The 23,122-nt window shown below is 43.3% G+C and overlaps 2 protein-coding genes across 4 annotated transcripts; one reads left to right on the forward strand and one right to left on the reverse strand.

Annotated features, from left to right (window-relative positions):
* The first annotated feature begins 231 nt into the window (after positions 1-231).
* Positions 232-3,671, forward strand: LOC136425213 (lens fiber membrane intrinsic protein-like). Its single transcript, XM_066414009.1, has 4 exons — positions 232-397; positions 2,593-2,712; positions 3,086-3,142; positions 3,475-3,671. Exons 1-4 carry the CDS (start codon positions 232-234, stop codon positions 3,669-3,671), a joined length of 540 nt encoding a protein of 179 aa, XP_066270106.1.
* A 306-nt stretch (positions 3,672-3,977) lies between these two features.
* Positions 3,978-22,916, reverse strand: LOC136425679 (uncharacterized). Of its 3 annotated transcripts, none has more exons than XM_066414618.1 (17): positions 22,808-22,916; positions 19,279-19,489; positions 18,080-18,165; positions 17,300-17,437; positions 16,083-16,247; positions 15,684-15,757; positions 14,288-14,455; positions 13,744-13,861; positions 13,016-13,182; positions 12,467-12,580; positions 11,675-11,719; positions 11,545-11,580; positions 10,701-10,848; positions 9,817-9,926; positions 9,235-9,417; positions 8,352-8,451; positions 3,978-6,929 (listed from the first exon to the last, which is right to left on the reverse strand). In XM_066414618.1, exons 2-17 carry the CDS (start codon positions 19,485-19,487, stop codon positions 6,811-6,813), a joined length of 1,980 nt encoding a protein of 659 aa, XP_066270715.1. In that variant the 5' UTR covers positions 19,488-19,489; positions 22,808-22,916; the 3' UTR covers positions 3,978-6,810. The 3 variants fall into 3 exon arrangements, with proteins under 3 accessions (XP_066270715.1, XP_066270713.1, XP_066270714.1); XM_066414616.1 differs by having other exon boundaries at positions 19,279-19,633; XM_066414617.1 differs by lacking the exon at positions 11,675-11,719 and having other exon boundaries at positions 11,545-11,625; positions 19,279-19,633.
* Between the last annotated feature and the right edge of the window lie 206 nt (positions 22,917-23,122).

The following is a 23,122-nucleotide window of genomic DNA, read 5'->3' on the forward strand; positions in this document are numbered from 1 at the left end:
ATGAATAAAGATGCAAACAAAACAGGCACGTGCGCGTCAGTGTCAATCACTATCAACGTACGTTGCAACCTTGGCAACAGAACTTTGCAACAGAACTTTGAAACAGAGCTGAGTATTCTGTACGTCGACCCCGAGTCCGTCTCATTTTCGGGTGACGTGCGTTCCTTGTCGGTCGCTCATTCTCTGAAGCGTTACAGATTTTATGGAGACGTAGAACAGCTCTGTCACAAGATGAGCAAGCTTCTTGTTGGCGGCATCGTCTGCGCTTTTCTCGGCCTTGTGTTGTACGTGGTGGGGATTGTGACCACCGCTTGGCTGTCGGTTGCATATCAGCAACTCGGACTGTGGCAATTGTGTGTAACGTACTTGGGAGGGACGCACTGCATAGCTGCCGCTGGTAAGTAACAGAGTAAAAGTATATTACGTCTTCTTATTCATAACTTCCTTTAACATACATAACTTCCTTTAACTTTATGATCCATGCTATATACTAGAACTCAGGTCGATTTCCAACGAGAAGTCACAGGTAAGATGTGTTACCGGTACGATCAAACCGCCATTGTCATAATGATAATCGCAGAAAGGGTTTTAACAGTATGAAAGACAGGCAGTGAAATGGGCAGTCGTTGCCTTAATCGAAAGAAAACTAAACCGAGTTGAAATATGTGCAGTCCTCGTAGCGCAAGCGGTAACGCAACCCCCTGCGCCGCCAGCTGTATCAATTCCGTGGATCCTAGGGCCCGAGTTCGATCCTAAGCGTCAGACCCAACTCGGAGATGTTGTAAGGGATTGCATTCGTCATTTCGGATGGTGACGTACATGTAAAGCCGGCGGCCCCCTTGTTCAAGGGAGCTTCAGGCATAATCCTCAAGCGTCAATCCTCTGCACGTAAAATAACCCAACACACTTATCGAGAGTAGGGATGACCCGGTGTGCTTGGCCAAAATGTGAGCCGTGGCGAAGCCGCATTCCACTACTGAGCTACTTGAAAACATCAAGTTTCACATCAATTGAGGATGACTGATATACCTACTACGACTTGTTTCTGCACATCTGTTAGACGGAAATGTCACTGTTTCCATGTCACAATGTTATCCAGAATCAATCGTTAATACAATGTCAAAACTTATGGATGCAAATAAAGTCAAGTCAAATAAAACTGTATTGACAAATTCTTCGTATCGCGAAGTCCATCACCAGATTGCCCAAAAGTCACAAGGAAACATGAGCTGGGTTGCTGTTTGCAACCAGTAGTTTTTCTAAGGATAACCAAATCTAGCGCAGTGGGAAGACCCATACGCGTCAATTAAACGTTAAGCATTGCCAAGGTCGTGTCCAAGGTACGGAACAACTTTTCAGCCCGGTAGCTGTTTGCGTTGCTAAGATGCCAAACGGTAAGGCTGCACCCCCCGTCGCGTAAGTACATGTATATGAAGAGGGTCTTCGTCTCTTCGTGGGGTAGGTAACTTTAGGAAGGCCTGAGTTTGTCTGAGTAGGAAGCTGTCAATAAAGTTTAAGTTAAAGGCCGGTAACGCTTAACGGTAAATTGGCGCGCATTCCTATATGTGTGCATTGCGCTAAATTTGGATATCTCAACTGGTAAAACCAGGCTGTCACCACCGACGAATTTGTCAACATAGCTGAACGATGAATGCATGATAACAACTTAAGTGCTACATAGGATTAAAGTCACCAATTACGCTTCACGAATATTGAACCGACAACGCTTTGGGCTTGTGCGTATATAAGACCGTATGAGTTCCGTATGTTTGGCCTAGGTAATGTATAAAGTTTGCGGTTAGCGTTATGGTCATGGGCATGTTGTGGTCTTGTTGTTTATAGGAATCAGTCTCCTGCCCTTCGCTTTTAACGCGACCCGTGCCTTTTGAAATGATACCTCGTTCGTTAGGACCATGCTTTTGTGAAACGTCTATCATAGCTGTTTTTGGGTCCCCCCACAAAAGTGTTGAAGTTCCCCTGCCGACTTCAGACAAGGGGTTGGCGGGGAAAGTTTGGCGCTTTTGTTTTATGACGCGCTGCCATACAAAACAATGTAGTCGTCACTGGTGTTCAACCTTTCAGTGCGGGTCTGCGGGATCATGACAAATTTGGCGTCTTTGTAAATGGTAATAAATAACCTTTTCAATGATACAAAATAAATAACGTACAATTAATGTAACAAAGTAACAAATGGGAAATGATTGATCAAATTTCAAGTTTCCGAACTTATCGCGCTGAGTGTTATTGGTTGCCAAGTTCCAACGTGACGGAGTGTTTTGAACTGGTCTGTCGTATTTTCGATTGACTTGCGGTCCTGGTCGGTGGACGATTTTCTCTGGAGCTGTTTTGTGGAAACAAAAACTAAAAATGTATATCAAGAAAAATTACACTGATGACTAATCTTTTTACGTTTTGTGTGTTTTGTTGTCTTATATAACATACTTTCAGTTCCCGCAAACTGCCCGACCGGGCCCCGGTTTGGCATTGTGATCATACCATTGCAGAGGAGAAAGCAACGATTAACGGTAAATTAAGACAGCTTGCTCCACCTCAGGCCAACTGTTTTTTGTGTGTTGTTGTTGTTGTTTGTAGGCATCAGTCTCCTGCCCGCTGCCTTCAACGCGACCCGGGCCTTCGCCGTGATCGGACTGGTACTGTTCTTCCCCGGTCTGATCGCGGCCTGCGTCTCCGCAAAAAAGAACTACGAAGAAGGCAAGAAGAGAGGCTGTCAAATGATCATCGCTGCAGGAAAGAAATATATTTCAATTATTATTCTACAATTATAACAATTCCAGCACTGATTTGGAATACTGACTGTAGTCCAGCACTGATTTGGAACACTGACTGTAGTCGTTCAAATACGTCTAGACTTGCCCTCAGTTCAGAATGTTCATTACGTATAATATAGAAATAATGAAACGGAGCGCGATACAGACTTTTGGGCGTTTTGAATCCATTACATAGAATGTCTGATATCATGAGCTCAGACTAAACAGGCTGGTGGAAGAAGAATACGACGGCAAAGTTTAGTTCGTCAAAGGATTTTTTTGTAAGAATTCTAAGAAGTCATTTAATTTCCCTGCAGGTATCTGCGGTGTCCTGGAGGGCGCTATCTACGCCAAGTCGTACACTATTGCACCTGGCGAAAAGTCCAATTATCTCCATGAAAAATGGAGATATAGTTTTGGGTGTGTCTGTTTGTCTGTCTGTTTGTGTTTCCGCACCACTCCAGTCAGCATAACTCAAGAGCCTCTTGATGGATTACAATGATATTTGGTATGTGGGCGGATGTCGTGAAGCCGAAATTCAAGGTCGATTTTGGGCCCCCTGGTATGTGACCTTGGTACTGCAGCAGAACTTCAATTTTTTGTATCTTTTGACCTGGACGTGCTGTGGTCTTGATTTTTGGGTGGCAGATAGCTTGTTTGTCGGAGTTTTAAGAATCTTTAAGTCTTTAAGTTCATTTCCCTGCAGGTATCTGCGGTGCGCTGGCGGGAGCTATCTACGCGGGCTACGCCAAGTCGTACGCTCTGGCCCCAGGCGTGTCCGTGCCGTTCGGTTTCTCCTTCTACCTGATGTGGCTGCAGGCGCTCTTCACCATCGGGGGCGGAAGCGTCATCGCCAGCACCGGGAGCGCTAGCAGCGACGCAAGGGTGGACGCGGAAGGATAAGCAACTTGCGCTCCGCGACTGAAACATTGCCGAGGGATGGTTTCTTTAAAAACAGCTGTCTACAAAGTTTTTATGATTTTTTTTTTACATAGCTTTTGCTAACTAAAAAGAAAATAAGAATTATAAAAAGAATTGAAAAAATTGGGGGGTATTGGCCCCTGCCAAGTCTGAAGTCATTTGGCCCCAACACTAATCTCAACAAACGGCAAGAGAAAAAGAATAAACTTCAACGTGACAAAAGGAAACAAATTTCACTTCTATACTTGTGCTATGGAGTCAAATATAATAATAACAAACACACAAGTTAGTTCCGGATGTATAATTTCCACTCAACTCTTAGACTGATATGCATAGATCACTCAGGTAGAACAACATCTGTAATTCACATATCGCTCAATAAAATCACCAGTTGCACAGCGAAATTGGCTACCCTTCACTAGCTGTATCATTGAAAATGACATTGTAATTTTGTTCTAAAGACTTGATCTCCATTGCAGCAGGTATTGTTTTAAGTAACGGTGATATTGAGGTTTTATGTCTTGAACACCTGGATATCTGACGTGTGCGTACCTTGGAGATTATACTGATGCAGCATGTACAGTAGCTGTAATTCAATTCAGCGATTTTTGTCAAATTTGGTCGATCCATTTAACGCAGCAAAATTATGAGAGTTGATATTACTTGTAACACTTCTTTGTTTTCGTTTGTTCAGCTCCTTCCTGATTGTATCATTAAGATTTTCACTAAAACTGAATAAAGATAATTAGTCACTTTTCTAATAGTTCTACTGTACTATAGGGCACACAATTTGTTGTTCCAGCATACCTGTATGTACAGGTAGACAACATTAAAAATCACCTGCACCACTTCTTTCCCTTCTCTTGTAACGTGTAAAAATGACCCGTGAATAGTTTCAGGTTGGTAAGTCACCGGTTGACAAAAGTTTTGTACAAAACCGATACGCAACCAACGTTTCGGTGACCGTCTGTCACCTTCCTCAGGGGAATTCTGACAGGTTCTACTTCACACTGCGAGAAGAATGCGGTCCCAAACTTGGGATACAAACTCAGTCACATTTGGGACCGCATTCACACCAAAATAATACAGTTTGTGCTCAAATCGTTTTCAATCTTTCGACCAAATGTACAATAACCATAAACTCCACTGTTCTAAGTTCTTTCTCTTTCCTTTTAGTAGGTAAAAATGACCCGTGAATAGTTTCAAGTTGGTAAGTCACCGGTTGACAAAGTCTTTGTACAAACCTGTAACGGTACACAACCAACGTTTTAGTGACCGTCTGTCACCTTTCTCAGAGCAATTCTGACCGGTTCTACTTCACACTGCAGCTAGGTGTTGCTGCTGCAGTATAGGGGTGGATACCGGTTCGGCTTAATAAGGTCCAAGTCCAAGTTTAGGTCCAGAGATTTAGGTTCAGGTCCGGACCTGAACCTGGACCTGATCCTGTCCAGTTGATGTTTTGTTTTATTAGACCAATATTAAGCATAGAGAATTCATACTGACATGCACGACTATAAAAGTTTCTTGGTGAGAAGACTTTCAAGACAAACCAGTGTTTGATATTTGAATGTTTCACTTATTCTAAATGCCTTTTTTGTCAGAGGGGAGACTCAAAACACTTTTCATCAAACAAATTAGAAACATATATTTGTACTTTGTTCATTTTTTTTTGGACTCAGGTTTCAGGCTTTCAGGTTTTTTGGACTCGGTTCTTGGATGTTATAAAGGTCCGAATCAGGTCCAGCAAACCGGTATCCACCCCTACTGCAGTATGAAGATTGTGGTCCCAAACGTGAGATATAAGCTCAGTCACATTGGGACCACATTCTTAAAATTGATGCAGGTGTTCATATCGTTTCATTCTTGTGATCCAAAATGTGCAATAACATAAAAGGATGCTATCTCTATGAACAATCATCATATAACTGTCTGTTCTTGCACAGCTTTTTTTTACTGTTCAAATTATCTAAAGGTAGTTTACCGCTTATATATGCTAAACAAACAAACAAACAAACAAACAAACTTAATGAAAATCCACATACACTTTCATGTCCAGCACATGGACTGGATGTCAGAAACACCTGCACAGCTCCGCTCCTACAGCAATACCTGCCCAGCTCCGATTTTACCTGCACTATTTTTCACTCTGCTGAGTCACTGCTACTACAAGGTGCAGGATGCTTAAAGGCAAACAATACGCCGTAATATACAAAATGTAGTTTCTATCACTTTTATGTATACACTAGTTAAATATAGAATATAACAAAAGGAACTCATAACCAAGTAACCAAAGGATAAACACAAGAATGCTACAATTTATCTTGAGCACAAACAAATATTCACTTTGTGCCATTGTCTTACAGTTCAGTTAACTACTTAAGTATGATTTCCTATTTTCCTGTTAACAAACCAACCAACAAACCAACAACTTAAGGCATAGTATTACATAAAAGCAGCACTCTTTACCTTATGCAGCTGTAAAAGAGATCTGAAAATATACATAATACGTTTTGTGTCAAATCATATTTTTAAACACTTTTGCAAAGTTAAGAATTTTACATCATTCATTAACCCAAAAACAGGACTGTGAAGTACCCGAGACAAAGGGCAAAGTACTGGATGTCATCTTTGGCATCAGGGTCAAGAGTCAAGGGTTAGCAGTCAAGGGTCAACATTCAAGGATCAAGAGTCAAGTACCTGTCTGAGGTTCAAAGAAGTTTCTTTGGGGTGCACAGAAACAAAACTGGGTGCAAAACCAAAATATAAATCTGTTCTTCTTCAGGGCTGGAACTCTATGGTTATCTTAAAGCAAATTGTATAGAATAGGATCTAGTCTTTTCTTTCTGATACTTAAATGCCAAAGATATGCTGTATACTAATGTATAAATAGTACTTTTACAAATGAAATTCTTCCCAGAATAGCTAGGTACACCCACAGTCAGAAATCAGGTGTACAGCTCCAATTTTGGGGGCACAAAAGTGCATAACACACACCCTGTATTTCCTGCCCTGAATAAATACCCTTAAGTTTATGATGTCTATAGTTCCAGGGTCGAATTACATACAGGTCGTGGTTCAAAGGTCGGGTACCAGCAGCGAGCGTTGTCACGGCAACCAGCGCTCACGTCTGCGTTCCGTACGGCACGTCCTGCAGGCGGTACCTCCACAGGAACCAGCCCACACCTGCTCCGATGACCCCGCCTAGCAACACCGTTCCTAGGGCGATTCCCGCAACGGTACCTGACGAAGACACAACAGTTAGACTTGCTTTGTTTCCAGAAAAGGACAGTTAGACTCTTTGTTTTGAGGACACTACAGTTAAACTCTCTTTGTTTCGAGAAAAGGACAGTTAGACACTCTTTGTTTTGAGGACACAACAGTTAAACTCTCTTTATTTCGAGAAAAGGACAGTTAGACTCTCTTTGTTTTGAGGACACAACAGTTAAACTCTCCTTGTTTCGAGAAAAGGACAGTTAGACACTCTTTGTTTTGAGGACACAACAGTTAAACTCTCTTTGTTTCGAGAAAAGGACAGTTAGACTCTCTTTGATTTGAGGACACAACAGTTGAACTCTCTTTGTTTCGAGAAAAGGACAGTTAGACTCTTTGTTTTGAGGACACAACAGTTAAACTCTCTTTGTTTCGAGAAAAGGACAGTTAGACTCTCTTTGTTTTGAGGACACAACAGTTAAACTCTCTTTGTTTCGAGAAAAGGACAGTTAGACTCTTTGTTTTGAGGACACAACAGTTAAACTCTCTTTGTTTCGAGAAAAGGACAGTTAGACGCTCTTTGTTTTGAGAAAAGGACAGTTAGACTCTCTTTGTTTTGAGAAAAGGACAGTTAGACTCTTTGTTTTGAGGACACAACAGTTAAACTCTCTTTGTTTCGAGAAAAGGACAGTTAGACTCTCTTTGTTTTGAGGACACAACACTTAAACTCTCTTTGTTTCGAGAAAAGGACAGTTAGACTCTCTTTGTTTTGAGGACACAACAGTTAAACTCTCTTTGTTTCGAGAAAAGGACAGTTAGACACTCTTTGTTTTGAGGACACAACAGTTAAACTCTCCTTGTTTCGAGAAAAGGACAGTTAGACTCTCTTTGTTTTGATGACACAACAGTTAAACTCTCTTTGTTTCGAGAAAAGGACAGTTAGACTCTCTTTGTTTTGAGGACACAACAGTTAAACTCTCTTTGTTTCGAGAAAAGGACAGTTAGACACTCTTTGTTTTGAGGACACAACAGTTAAACTCTCTTTATTTCGAGAAAAGGACAGTTAGACACTCTTTGTTTTGAGGACACAACAGTTAGACTCTCTTTGTTTTGAGAAAAGGACAGTTAGACTCTTTGTTTTGAGGACACTACAGTTAAACTCTTTGTTTCGAGAAAAGGACAGACTCTCTTTGTTTTGAGGACACAACAGTTAAACTCTCCTTGTTTCGAGAAAAGGACAGTTAGACACTCTTTGTTTTAGATGACAGTTGGACTCTCTTTGTTTTGAGGAGACGACAGACTCTTGTAAGATGTCTAGCTTGGCTGGTAGGTTTTGGAGGTTTATGACATGCTGTTCCTTGTAACCCGTCTTACCTGGTTGTAGGTGTTGTAGGTTTAAGAAATGTTAATTGTGTAGGTTTAAGGCATGTGGTTCCTTGCAAGACGTCTTACCTGGTTGGTAGGTGTTGGAGGGCTGGTTCCTCTGACTGATGAAGGTGAAGAAGTCCTTGTTCGTCTCCAGTGTACCCGGCAGCGCCGTCAGGTAAACCTCCTGGGGGGTTAGGTAAAAATCTTCGTCAAACTCTTGATGAAACAGAAAATAATTCCTGCAGTCTAGAACTATGGTTAAACATCCCTTGCCAAACTGTTGTCTAATGTAGCATTAATGCCAGAAATACATATGCAGCACTAATGCTTGGTTAGTGCACACTGCCATGGTAATTTCATGGTAATTATGGCTGTCTAAATACCAGTCCCTCAATGTCCTAGCAGCCATGCCTTGGACCAAAGCTTGAACCAATTAGTTGGCATCTTTCCAGCATTCTGCTTTCTGCCACATCTGCTTGACCTATACATTAGCACCCTGCAACAACTGGGGTTTTTGACAAGGGTGGACTGTAGTTAGGGGGCAGAGGGTTAATTTGGATTCCTGCAGAACTATGAACTACATCTATGGTTGGGAGCGGTTCGGGAGCTGTCGGGAGCTGTCAGCTGATGGTTGACTGTGCCAGTCGAATGTTTTGAAATTGTCAAAACATTTGTTTGTGGACGGGAGGTCTGGAATGGGTTGGCTGGTGGTTGGGAGTAAGTCAGTAGTGGTCAGGGTGTGTTTGGGAGTCAAATTCATCTCTCAATCTAAACCTGGTCAGCCTTCTCCTGAGCCATGTTCAGCTATGTGTAACCAGGTCTTGAGTGTAGCAGTTTTCTTGTCCCTGGCTCATGGTTAGACCGGAGATGTATGTATTTACCTAACTTGCAAAAGGCCACATGTTCTCATATCTTATACCTTCCACAAACTTTGTAACTTGTAACAAACAAACAAACTCCTCCCCACCTGTCCACGCGAGGGGTTCGGTGTGAACTTGATCACCATGGTGTTTGCGTCCACGCGTTTCTTAAAGTCCTTAAAGGCCGCGTCAAGCGGTTTCTGCGGCTTCATCTCAACACTGTCGCCTTTCACATCCGGGTGCGCCAGCAAGGTCGCGCCGACCCACAGCGATCCGTTTGTTGGGGTGTGCTGAGGGAAAACAAACAAAGAAATTAAAAGTGGTTTCTGCAAGGTCATACCCCAAAAACACTTTAAGTGTGGAACTACCCCAAAAAAGTGAAAGTGTAGACCTACCCCCAACAAAAGTGAAAGTGTGGACCTACCCTTCCAAAAAGTGAAGGTGTGGACCTACAGTTGTACCCTCCCAAAAAGGGAAAGTCTGAAAGTACATAGCGTCTGTCTTCTCTGTCACGACCAGTGGAAGATTAGCTCATCTGTTCATTGAGTTCATTTGAGCTAAACTGGTTCGAGATCACTTTCCTTTCCTTTTACCTACCCGCCTAAAAAGTGTTGACCTACCCCAAAAAAGTGAAAGTGTGGACCTAACCGGACATCTACACATTAAAGAAAGTGAAAGCGTGGACCTACCCAGACGCTGGTGACACGCAGTGGGTGTACCCCTGCAGCCTTGGCCACAGCATCTTGGACGCCGTAGTAGAAACGGTACTTGTCTCCCTGAACCAGGTTGTTGTACACTCCTGCGAATAGAACAGCTCGCTTAGTTACCAGTTCTGTAGAACTGTTGGTGTTACTAAACTATAGTTCCAAGCTCTAAACAGAACAGCTCGCTTAGATACCAGTTCTGTAGAACTTTTGGAGTTACTATAGTTCAGAGCTGCGAATAGAACAGCTCGCTTAGCTACCAGTTCTGTACAACTATTAGCAGTCCCTTTGGCAATCAATTCCTATACTGTAGAGAACATGCGGCTAGTGTTTAACCCAAAACACTTCTGTAGAACTTGTAGTGTTTCTAAGAAACCATTTACTTATCTAGGGCTGATTCCTAGCAAAATGAAAATCTCTCTCTCTCTCTCTCTCCAATTTAACGTCTTTTGTTCCCTATCATATGGGGGTTAGACGTGCTTGCACATGGATGGGGAAGCCCCAGAACTCCTCATCAAGTGCAAGTCCTTTTTTGTAGCAAGAGTTTTTACGGCTGGATGCCCTTCCTAACGCCAACCCAAACTAAACAAAATTAAGCTAAAAAAATACTTGATAATAATTAATCATACTGGTACTAGGATCTTGGAGTCCAAGAAATACAGAAAGGTAAAAGCAAGACGTCTTGATCCATGCCTCACCTGGCATCTGGAAGAACTGTTGGCATTACTAAACTATAGTTCAGAGCTGTGAACAGAACAGCTTGCTTAGTTACCATGCAGTTCTGTAGAACTTTTGGAGTTACTAAACTATAGTTAAGAGGTGTGAACAGAACTATACTCTTGTAAGAAAAGTAAGACGTCTTGCCTCACCTGGCATCTGGAAGAAGACGGCTTCCTTCATGCCGGGTTCCTTGAAGCACATGGAGATGTCGAACCTGTAGAGATACTGCGCCCCGGAGTCATAGTTGAACATGTTGAACACAAACTCAGATTCCTTTGGCGTCGATGCGTCATTTTTCTGCGAGAAAGGAACAAGACATTTAGAGACGGCAGACTTCACCCCCTCAGCCCTACTCCTACCAGATGGAACCCTCTTTACCCATACATTACAGATGCACACACGGACAGATTGGTGTGCATACGGAACAAGCTAATCAGAGATGGCCGTTCTCTTACTCCCTCATATCCTCTATTCTCTCACTCCCTCATTCCATCATCCTCTATTCTCTCACTACCTCATTCCATCATCCTCTATTCTCTCACTCCATCATCCTCTATTCTCTCTCCCTCATTCCATCATCCTCTATTCTCTCACTCCATCATTCTCTATTCTCTCATTCCATCATCCTCTATTCTCTCACTCCCTCATCCTCTATTCTCTCACTCCCTCATTCCTTCATCCTCTATTCTCTCACTCCCTCATTCCATCATCCTCTATTCCCTCACTCCCTCGTATCCTCTATTCTCTCACTCCCTCATTCCTTCATCCTCTATCATCTCACTCCCTCATTCCTTCATCCTCTATTCTCTCACTCCCTCATTCTATCATCCTCTATTCTCTCACTCCCTCACTCCCTCATATCCTCTATTCTCACTCCTTCATTCCATCATCCTCTATTCTCCTTATCTCACTCCATCATTTCCTCATTTTCTATCCTCTCATTCCATCATTCCCTCCTCTAATTTCTCCCTCCCTCCTTCCCTCGTTCCTCACCTTCCAGCTTCCCTTCATGCGGAGCCTGACCGGCACCTGTGATTGGTTCATCGTCTCGCTTGTCGTGGTCGTCCAGTTATCCTGAAAATAGACGTCAGAACGTTACCATGACAACAGACACAACCGGCACCTGTGATTGGTTCATCGTCTGGCTCGTCGTGGTCGTCCAGTTATCCTGAAAACAGACGTCAGAACGTTACCATGGCAACATAGATAACTGTTTCTTTAGTCGTCGTCATCCAGTCATCATGAAAATAGATGTCAGAACGTTACCATCATGGCAACATAGATAACTGTTTCGTTAGTCGTCGTCATCCAGTTATCATGAAAATAGATGTCAGAACGTTACCATCATGGCAACATAGATAACTGTTTCGTTAGTCGTCGTCATCCAGTCATCATGAAAATAGATGTCAGAACGTTACCATCATGGCAACATAGATAACTGTTTCGTTAGTCGTCGTCATCCAGTTATCATGAAAATAGATGTCAGAACGTTGCCATGACAACAGTACTGACAGGGAGTGAAGAAAGTCAGATGATTCTCCTCCCAGTTCTCTGTCTCCTACTAACTTTCAACTTCTTACCCTGTGTAAGTATTTTTGATTCAGTGAAACAAGCAGCTTGGAAAGACGAAGCTACTCACAGCTGAGAAGTACCACTGGTACAGGAAGTCTGTGGTACTTACAGCTGAGAAGTACCACTGGTACAGGAAGTCAGTACTTACAGCTGAGAAGTACCACTGGTACAGGAAGTCAGTACTTACAGCTGAGAAGTACCACTGGTACAGGAAGTCTGTACTTACAGCTGAGAAGTACCACTGGTACAGGAAGTCAGTACTTACAGCTGAGAAGTACCACTGGTACAGGAAGTCAGTACTTACAGCTGAGAAGTACCACTGGTACAGGAAGTCAGTACTTACAGCTGAGAAGTACCACTGGTACAGGAAGTCTGTCGAGTACTTGCTGTCAGCTGGAAGGTCATAGTTCACCTCCCTGCTGACCCAGACGTCAGTCATGATGTCACGCACGCGACTCTGGGAGCGAGCAGAAAGAATGTGAGAAAATCATGTAAGTGAAAATATCTTTCTTTTCACATGCATTTTGCTTTCTAAACAGATAAAACAAAACTGTGCAAAGTCAGATACAAGTTACTGTAATTATTTTTGTTTTTTTGTACTCATTCTGGAGAAAATGCAACATACATGTTTGGATATGAAACAGGCATCTTCTTCACAGATGAATCTAATTCATGATAATTACATCTGGAAAAGTCAAACTTGTATATAATTCTGAATCACAAAGTCTCTTTAAAATTTCAACGTTTTTTGAATGTAAGGTTTGCTGAAAAAGTTGTTAAAGGTCAGTCAATGGCAATTTTCAAGGTCAGTAAATCAACAGTTCAAGGTCAGTCTGGGTCAAATTTCAAGGTCGGTCAAGGTCAAATTTCAAGGTGAAGACTCCTTGCTCACCACTCCTTCATAGGTGAAGTCCTTGTCGTCGAAGTGGAACAGCTTGTAAGACGTCTTCATGTGCACCTTGGTGTGGTCGTTGGCGTCGATGGCCGCTTCCAGCGAGAAGTTGGAGATCGGGCGGATGGAGCAGTTCTCAGGGTTGTAGCTCATCAGGTACTCCAGGCCTGCAACAAACAAACAAAATAAACAAACAAATAAAGAAGCTGGTAGCTGATCAGGTAAAAAGTAATGTATCAACCAAAGAACATTTCCAGTTCATGATCAGGCCCAGCCAGCGGGAAAAACACTTTGATGTGCCAAAAATATGATCTTTAGACTACAGAATGGGTTGTGCTACAATACTGATTGTACATTAACTCATACTTTGGTCGACCCCAACCCAGCTTAGATACACATTACAGGGGAACATATGTATCCACCTACACTCCACGGTAATGTGTTTGATCCAAATGCATGTGTTTGAAAGTGGCACACCACTTATAAAATAACAGTGTGGCGGTCTGTGGAGGTATGAACTTGTCTATTAGACAATCCTTGCAAGTTCAAACCCCAACCTTAACCTCTTAACCTTGACCCTACCATTTGACCCCTGCCCCATCCCCTTACCTCTGACCTGAAGTGTGGTGGATGGACTTGTCTATTAGACAGTCCTTGCAAGATCAAATCCCAACTTTAATCTCTGAACCTTGACCCTACCCTTTGACCCCTGCCCCTTGACCCCTGACCTGAGTTGTAGTCGTGGACGGCTTGATGCTGGACAGTGCCGAAGCTCCAGCTCTTGCTCTTGTTGCTGGTTGGGTGGAAGTCGATTCGGAACAGCTTCGCGTTGTAATCAAAGTACTCCTGGGGGGGAAGGGGGGTGGACAAATGGTCAGTCTTACATGTAGAACAATCAATCAATCAATCTATCAACCAATCAATTAATCGTTACGATGGTGCAGTGGCAGGGTGTCTGGCCCAGAACCCAAAGGTCCTGGATTCAAATTCTGGGTCCCCTGATTTGTCTCCTAGGGGAGGTAATGGTTAGTCTCATATATTGTGTCACTCAGTGACATAATTATATAGAATAGCATAGTGTGTTTAGGCATATCAAGTTATGTACATGTAGAACACATTAGCATTGATATAGACAAAGGCATGATATCTAAAACTTCTTAAGAACATGCCATACATTGTACTTATTACAACTGTAACAATTTCTATAAATTTTCACTTTAAAATCAGTCTGAGAAAAGGACAAAAACAATTTAAATCAAAGCTTGTCCTCACCGTCATGTAATGCACGGTCTGGTTTTTCTCGTTGACCATCTCGACCTCTGCGTAGAACTGCTGGGGCGTGGTCGGCACGGGTTTGGTGTTCACGCGCCCGGGACACACGAGACCCTCCGTCTGGTACGCCCAGGACAGGTCGCGGTGCCCCGTACGCGAGTGGAATCCCTGGGGGACAAACACAACTAATTAGTCAATACCAGTGATGAACCGGGACGAGAGAAGATACAAGCTTAGCCACGTTTGGGATTGTGTTCTCGCCGCAAAATAGCCACATACTTCGGCTATTTATAGCGGCGAGTTGAAAAGTCAGCACTCCTGGTGAGAGACATTACTGGTTGTGTAAAAAGAAATCTCCAATATATCCTATAAGGCTATTAGCTAGCAGGGCGTCCTTACACCAGGCCAGGTTGGTGTCCGGTACGCGAGTGGAATCCCTGGGGGAGGAACACAAAATAAAAGGCTATTAGCTAGCAGGGCGTCAGGGTGTCTTCCGGACGCCTTACACTAAGAAAACAAGGATATCAGACGCCCTTCTTTGCAGGGGACGCCACGAGACCCTCCGTCTGGTACGCCCAGGACAGGTCGCGGTGCCCGGTACGCGAGTGAAATCCCTGGAGGTCGGACACAACTAATTAGTCAATACCAGTGATGGGACGAGACAAGATACAAGCTTAGCCACGTCTGGGATTGTGTTCTCGCCGCAAAATAGCCACATACTTCGGCTATTTATAGCGGCGAGTTGAAAAGTCAGCACTCCTGGTGAGAGACATTACTGGTTGTGTAAAAAGAAATCTCCAATATATTCTGTAAGGCTATTAGCTAGCAGGGCATCCTGGCGTCTTTTGGACGCCTTACACCAGGCCAGGTCACGGTGCCCAGTACGCCAGTGGAATCCCTGGAGGTCGGACAAGAAACATGAAATGTAGGAGGAAGAGTGGCTTATCTTCGTTTTAGCCAGAGGTACTCTTAGTAAAACACGGATGCTGCAATTTATGACATGTTGACATGACATGGCTTGTGATAGATTTAGACTGAGACTCTAGAACTGTAAGGAGCAGTATAAACCGGTTTGGACTGGAATGGACCAGTACAAAATGGTATGGATTGGAATGGACCAGTATAAATCCGTATGGACTGGAATGGACAAGTATGAACTGGGTATGGACTGGTATGGACCAGTTCAAACCGGTATTGACCAGTACAAACCGGTATGGACTGGAATGGACCAGTATGAACAGGGTATGGACCGGTATGGACCAGTACAAACCGGTATGGACTGGAATGGTCCAGTATGGACCGGTATGGACCAGTACAAACCGGTATGGACTGGAATAGACCAGTATGAACAGGGTATGGACCGGTATGAACCGGTGAAAACCGGTATGAACATTACCTGGAAGTCGTAGATGTGGTGGATGGACTTGTAGGTATCCGAGGGCCCTCGGGTCTGGGGGTCAAAGGTAAGCCCTGCAAACAAAGAAACAATGCAATAATGTCCAAACTACCAAACAACCCACCCACCCACACAACCGTTAGTGAACAGTCCCTACTCTCAGCCACATGTCTGAACTGCCAGCCCACCCACACAACCATTACTGAACAGTCCCTATTCTAAACCCTCCCCACCATGGCTAATGAACTGTTCCCGCCTACTCAAGTTGGCCTCATACCTGTATTTCGTCGCTTGCAGGAATCTGGTCCTGTTTGGACACCCTTCACATATCAGTAGTGAACTGTCCCTACCCTAAACTCTCCCTGTAGCAGATGTAATGAACGGTCCCTGCGTACTCACGTTTCCCGCGAATCTCTGCGCGTACGGGAATCTGGTCCTGCCCGGAGGCCGTCCTGTAGCCCGGGACGGAAAAGTAGAAGTCGAGCTTGTAGGTGGAGTTCCAGGTGGCGTTGTGCATGCAGGAGTACCAGTGGTTCACCGGGATCCCGCGAATCGTGGCCGTGCCTGCGGATCGAAAATAAGAAATGTAGAATATTCAGACAGGAAGAACGAATGATCATCTGAGTTCCAGGTGGCGATGTGCATGCAGGAGTACCAGTGGTTCACCGGGATCCCGCGAATCGTGGCCGTGCCTGGGGATCGTAAATAAGAAATGTAGAATATTCAGACAGGAAGAACAAATGATCAGCTGAGTTCCTGGTGGCGTTGTGCATGCAGGAGTACCAGTGGTTCACCGGGATCCCGCGAATCATCGTGGTGCCTGGGGATCGTAAATAAGAAATGTAGAATATTCAGACAGGAAGAACAAATGATCATCAATTGTCTTCGTGCCTGGGGATCGTAAATAAGAAATGTAGAATATTCAGACAGGAAGAACAAATGATCATCGATTGCCTTCGTGCCTGGGGATTGTAAATAAGCAATGTAGAATATTCAGACAGGAAGAACAAATGATCATATGAGTTCCAGGTGGCGTTGTGCATGCAGGAGTACCAGTGGTTCACCGGGATCCCGCGAATCGTGGCCGTGCCTGGGATCGAAAATAACGATGGCCGTTGATAAATCTGTAAAAAATATCTGACTCTGATCGAAAACATGGCGTCGTGAATCTGGATCAAACTGTAAAATGTTCAGACAGAAATTAAAGAGCGAATGATCATTCGAGTTCCAGGTGGCGTTGTGCATGTAGGAGTACCACAGTAACTGGTTCACCAGGATCCAGAAAACTGTTGTTGTTCCTGAGAATCGAAAACATGGCAACGTGAATCTGTCGTGGCCAGCCCGTTCAGCTGTCAAACATCAAGCAGAGACTACAGAAGACCCACGGGAATACTCAGACTTTTCAGTGTCACACAATTTAATCTCAGGAGATTACTTCCAGATGTTTCGAGTGACATCCATCACTCTTCTTCAGCGTCACTAGAATAAACTCTGGCAGAATGAACCAATACTAGTACATCTAATTGGAAGAACCAGTTGAACATGTCAAAGTCACTAACTTATAATGGTTGTGACTTGTTTGTAAAATGCATATGCCTCTCAGATGTAAATCTCACCGTTGTACGTCTCGTTGAAGTCTGCGCCGAAGTGCAGGATGAAACCCGCCTTGTTGATGTGGGCGTGGCCGTGTTCCATGTGGTACGAGAAGAAGTTGAACCTTGAGGTCGACATGTTTGACGTCTTACACGTGCCATCTGGAAATAGAATATGTTAAATGATGACTACTTCTATCAACTCTGAACTCTGAACTACATTCTTTGGCCTTCACTTCCTGTGACTTGTGTGGTAAGAAATTGAACTTCGAGGTCTTAAATCTACGATGTCTTACACGTGCCGTCTGGAAATAGAATATGTTAAATGATGACTACTTCTATCAACTCTGAACTCTGAACTCTGAACTACATTCTTTGCCCTTCACTTCCTGTGACTTGTGTGGTAAGAAGTTGAACTTCGAGGTCTTAAATCTTTGATGTCTTACACCTGCCGTCTGGAAATAGTATATGTGAAATGATAAATGTCTTCTATCAACTCTGAACCCTACATCCTGTCACTACCCTTCGCTTCCTGTGACTTGTGTGGTAAGAAGTTGAACCTCGAGGTTCATCAGAACAATGGCCATGGAAGGATCCATGGGAATTTTAAAACATTTTGGGCATTAGAACCACACAAAATGGCGGCGTACACCATACTTACTGTCGAAGTAAAATCAGAATTTCAAAATTGAGCTCTGAAAAGGTTTGCAATGAGGTTTCGAATGTCTAGTCCTGCAGCATTAGAGTCCAGAAACATGAAACGTTATTAGAACGGCCCAAAATGGCGGCGTACGCAATACTTACTGTCGAAGATGGTGAACTTCTCCAGCGTGCCGTAATCGTAAACCTCGTGCTTCCGTGTCCCGTTGCCGTACGACATCAGCGCACCCCTGCGGAGAGAAATGGAACGGTCTGAGTATGGCGGCCTCATTATGCAGCTAGTGGTTAGATCTTTTGCTAAATGCTCTGAATTCATGTTTCTCCTTCTATTATAATCCTGTACATCGAAGACATGGTGTGAAATGCAATTTGCAGAAGAAAACAAAATTTCAACAACTTAGTAACACCCATGACTCATGATGAAGTGAGAGGAACTTCAGAAGTTAGTTTAAGAACACAGGCTCAGTATCATGCAATGCAATTACCATCAATCTCATAAAAATGTCAGCAATACTTATAATAAGTTATCATCATATATTCTAGAAGACAATACTGTTAGTTAGAGCTGTGTACCTAAAAAAAATTTAGGTACAGGTACAGGTACGGGTGCACGGGTTTAGGTACAGGTCCGGACCTGAACCTGTACCTAAACTACTTGTTCAGAAAATGGTAGATTTTCAATAAGGACAAAAGCATGTTTGAACTGGTAAAAACATAATATTTGATTGTGCTAGGTATTATTTTTATAAAAGCAATTTGACTCCAGCCATGCAAATGTATTTTCTGTGCTTTAGAGTGGCTTTAGAGCATTGCCACGGTAATTTCATAGTAATTTTATCTGTCGAAGTGGCCATCCCCTGAGTCAGGTCCAGTACCGATACAGCAGGGTCAGGTATTTTGGACCTGTACCTAATTGATTGTACCCGATACTGTATCGGTACAGTGTATCGGTACACAGCTCTACTGTTAGTGCATCAAATCTTATTTTTGCAGGGATTCGATTTTACAATAGGAGGTTTTTGCAGCGTTTTACATGTGTATGCTCATGATTGAAATAATTCTGAAGTACAGCAACTAATTATATGTTAACATTACTAAATAAAACTACTGTAACGGACCATTTCTGGCCTGTCCCCCACCCCTAGGTGAATCTCCGGTGATAGCTCAAGGAGCACTCACAGACAGGACGTCTTCATGCCATGAGGTCTTTATTCATGTCCCTACTCGTCTATATCCGGGACCTCCTCGGAGGTCCCTGGAAGAGTATATATACAACAGGGGGTGTGAGTCCAATATGGTCTCTTACGCTACCATAAAAGATTTAGAGTGAGCACAAGTCTCACCTGTTGTTGGGGTAGTCGTAGAACTCGTGCTGAACCACCGTGTAGTTCTTCTCCACGATGTTCGCCTCCACGTGGACTTGGAACGTCGGCGGGAGCTCGGGCAGCGGAGGGCCGGGATTGGTCGGGTTGGGATCGCAGATGGACGGGTCCGGTCCCTGTCCGGACACCGCCACCAGACAGCAAACCAGCAGCGCTAGCACTGGCTTCATGGCTGGGAATAGAAATGTGTAATGTGTAAGTAGGGTATAACTGCAAACCAGCAGCGCTAGCACTGGCTTCATGGCTGGGAATAGAAATGTGTAATGTGTAAGTAGGGTATAACTGCAAACCAGCAGCGCTAGCACTGGCTTCATGGCTACGGAAAACACAGACCTCCTTGGTTACAATGAGGCTGTAACATTCATTCATTATCATGATCAGGGTATAACTGAAAACCAGCAGGACTAGCACTGGCTTCATGACTGGGGAAAACACAGAAAATCTTAAGAGTTTGCTGCTTGTTTTGCATTCATAATTGCATATTTAACGTATCCAGAACTTCAAATAATGTCCCTGCCCCTTATACACTGCATTTTAGACTTGGATGAGGTCGGGTGAGGTGTTTAGGTATACCGCTACTACTACTGTACATGACATTCACGCAGTGTATAACTATAACTAGTACAAACCAGCAGTGCTAGCACTGGCTTCATAGCAGTGGAAGACATAGAAAATCTACTATTATGAGGTTAGATACTACTACTATTACTACAGTACTACAACTACTAGTACTTCGAGTTCTACTGTATATAACATTCACTCATTACAAACCAGCTGCACTAGCACTGGGGAAAACACATAAAAATCTTATTTAAACCAGACGTTCCGCTGCAGTACTGTAACAAGCCGCTATGAAGCCAAAACTCTGATCATTTCGAAGACTCATCAAGACCTACCAACATACCACATATCACATGACTGTGTAACACACGGAAAATCTGTTATTATTTGTTTGTTTGTTTGTTTATTTATTTAACCAGGAATACAGTGTCGCCTGGCGGCGTTTTTCAACGATTCCTGGGGGGTTCAACCCCTTACATTATAGTACATAGCAACAATAGAAATTCAAATAATAACAAATAATACAGGAATTAACTTAAAAATATAACTATTCATCAAACAGAACTCCTGAGTTAGATATAACTGAAATAACGATATGTAATAGGCTAGAAATATTTAGCCAAAACGTAATGATGAAGAATCAAAACAAAGACCCAAACTCAAATATAGATAAACAAGAAGTGAATTTGCATATCAATGTAGCATATTATTATGAGGTTATAAATGATCATTCTTTGAAACAACTGACAGCAAATGAAGTTGCTGTGGCCTCAGAAGTAGAACAATGATTAAAATGACAACTTTACCAAATCACATAAAGCCGTCACACACAACTTCCCGCGTGAGTGGGCCAGGTGTACTTTACCTGGTAACCCGACACCGTTGTTTACTCGGTGATAACCAGGTGTGCTCTGCTCTCACCTGTGTGTGCACACAGGAGCAATCCTGCCCCGCTAGGTAAACAACAACTCACCTCAACCTGCCACTTTCAGTCAGACCCTACTCAAAACTCTACAATGTAGCGAGGAGGATTGTAGCGATCTGTTATCAACTTGTGGCAAGCCTACATGTACATAATGTAGACCACTCGGTAAACAACAACTCTCCTCAAACTGCCACCTTTAGTCTGACCCTACTCTAGAATGTAGCGAGGAGGATTGTAGCAAAAGGGATTGTAGCAATCTGTTATCAACTTGTGGCAATACATGTATATAATGTGACCACTCAGTAAACAACAACTCTCCTCAACCTGCCACTTTCAGTCAGACCCTACTCAAAACGTAGCAGGGGGGATTGTAGCAAAAGGGATTGTAGCAATCTGTTATCAACTTGTGGCAAGCCTACATGTACATAATGTAGACCACTCAGTAAACAACAACTCCTCAAACTGCCACCTTTAGTCTGACCCTACTCTACAATGTAGCGAGGAGGATTGTAGCAAAAGAAAAGGGATTGTTGCAATCTGTTATCAAGTTGTGGCAAACCTATATATATGTAGACCACTCAGTAAACAACAACTCACCTCCTACCCAAACTGCCACCTTTAGTCTGACCCTACTCAAAACTCCACAATGTAGCAAGGAGAGTTTGTAGCGATCTGTTATCAAGCTGTGACAAACCTAGGAGAGTTAAGTGGGGTTCATGGAAGGTCAATCGTACCTAGAACAAACAAACGCGATTGGTTGGTTCCTGTAGGGTACTTTCGTGCAAACAGTCGGGGCTCAGATTTCAATTCTTCTCCATGATCCAAAACCATGTCGTACTCTCGTTATCTCAGAGCGCTGCAATTAATTTACAGCTAATTCATAAAGTTAATCAGGAATTAGGGCCAACAGTCCGGATGTCTATACCTTATTTTCTGTTACCAGCAATATTGCAAAATATCAGAGATTTTCACTGCGATTTGGAAAAAGGAACTTGACGTTACCCTCTGACATTTGAATAGTCTGTCAGCTACCTTTTAAGGGCTGTACATGTGATGCACCAACCTTTCATATTGTTTTGTTTATTTACTTTTATCTTATTCTTAACAAGCTTTCCCATATTTAAGCTTTGCATTTTATTGCCCTTGCAATGAAGAGACCTAACTCTTACTTAGTCTGACCATATTCCTTTGAATTCCTTTCTTCCAAAAAGATGTCCACTGCTCGTAATATATGTTTGCAAGATGATATTGCAGCAATCCGGGGTGAGCGACCTTACGGGCGTTGGCACGTTTCTGCTTGAGTGATCCAGACATATATATCTCATTTAGCAGCCATAAAATTATGCTTGTGGTTAGAAGGACAGGGTACAGCCGAGAAAACATTATATACAGTAGTCACTGTAACTGGTAGCCTCTACCAGGCTCCGCGGGATGGCTGGAAAAATAGTAGAAATTGGCCGTAATAGAGTGAATAGTATGCCAAGGGAGTTAGCTACGGAGAGAGGACAGTCTGCCATCCATCTACTATTTTTCCAGCCATCCCGCGGAGCCTGGTAGAGGCTATGTAACTGGTAGCTTCACCAGAGAAGAATCGAGGTCTTCAAAAATTGAAGTTTTTCGTCCTTTTTGATTAGCACAAAAATGCACGTTACCATCCTACATGCACATTATGTACGGTCGGTACCTTGGTACGGTAAGGCCCACATCTCCGTTGTTTCTACAGGTTACAAATAACTCTCTCAGCAAGACAAGCGGACCTTGGGTGTGACAAGGCGTTCAGCGTGACGTAACGAGCCGCCTGTGAACTTAAACTTGGTTGACAAACACTAATAGATGTATGTAAGACACAGATACATGTTGACACAGATACTTGCGCGTTCACGTCTAACAAAAGATAACACCAGCACCCCACCCGAACTTCCTAACATAATTTAGCGACCTGACAAGCCGTAAAAACGTCCGGCATCTACGTAAATAGCTAGTAGAGTGTCTTAGACATCCTACCTGACGTCTTGTGAGCGTCTTGAGCAGGTGTAAGACGTCCTACGCGCTGTGCACGGCACGTCTGGAGTTTCCTCGGCCCGCGTTTTTCTCACGGCAGGTCAAAGGTCAGTCACGAGACGAGCGGATGGTTAGGACTATGAAGGAGTTTTTGAGAACCATGGATTAACGCTAGATCGTAGTCCCTGGGCATTCATTTGAACAAAAAAGATAAAGAAATATAAATAGAAAAATCTTAGCAGGATGTAGCTATCATATTAAACGCCGTTTGATGGTTTCACCGTGGAATCAGTCGTTACTGAAACATCCATGCACATC

This window comes from Branchiostoma lanceolatum, chromosome 19, assembly GCF_035083965.1.
Source record: "Branchiostoma lanceolatum isolate klBraLanc5 chromosome 19, klBraLanc5.hap2, whole genome shotgun sequence".
Lineage (NCBI taxonomy): Eukaryota > Metazoa > Chordata > Leptocardii > Amphioxiformes > Branchiostomatidae > Branchiostoma > Branchiostoma lanceolatum.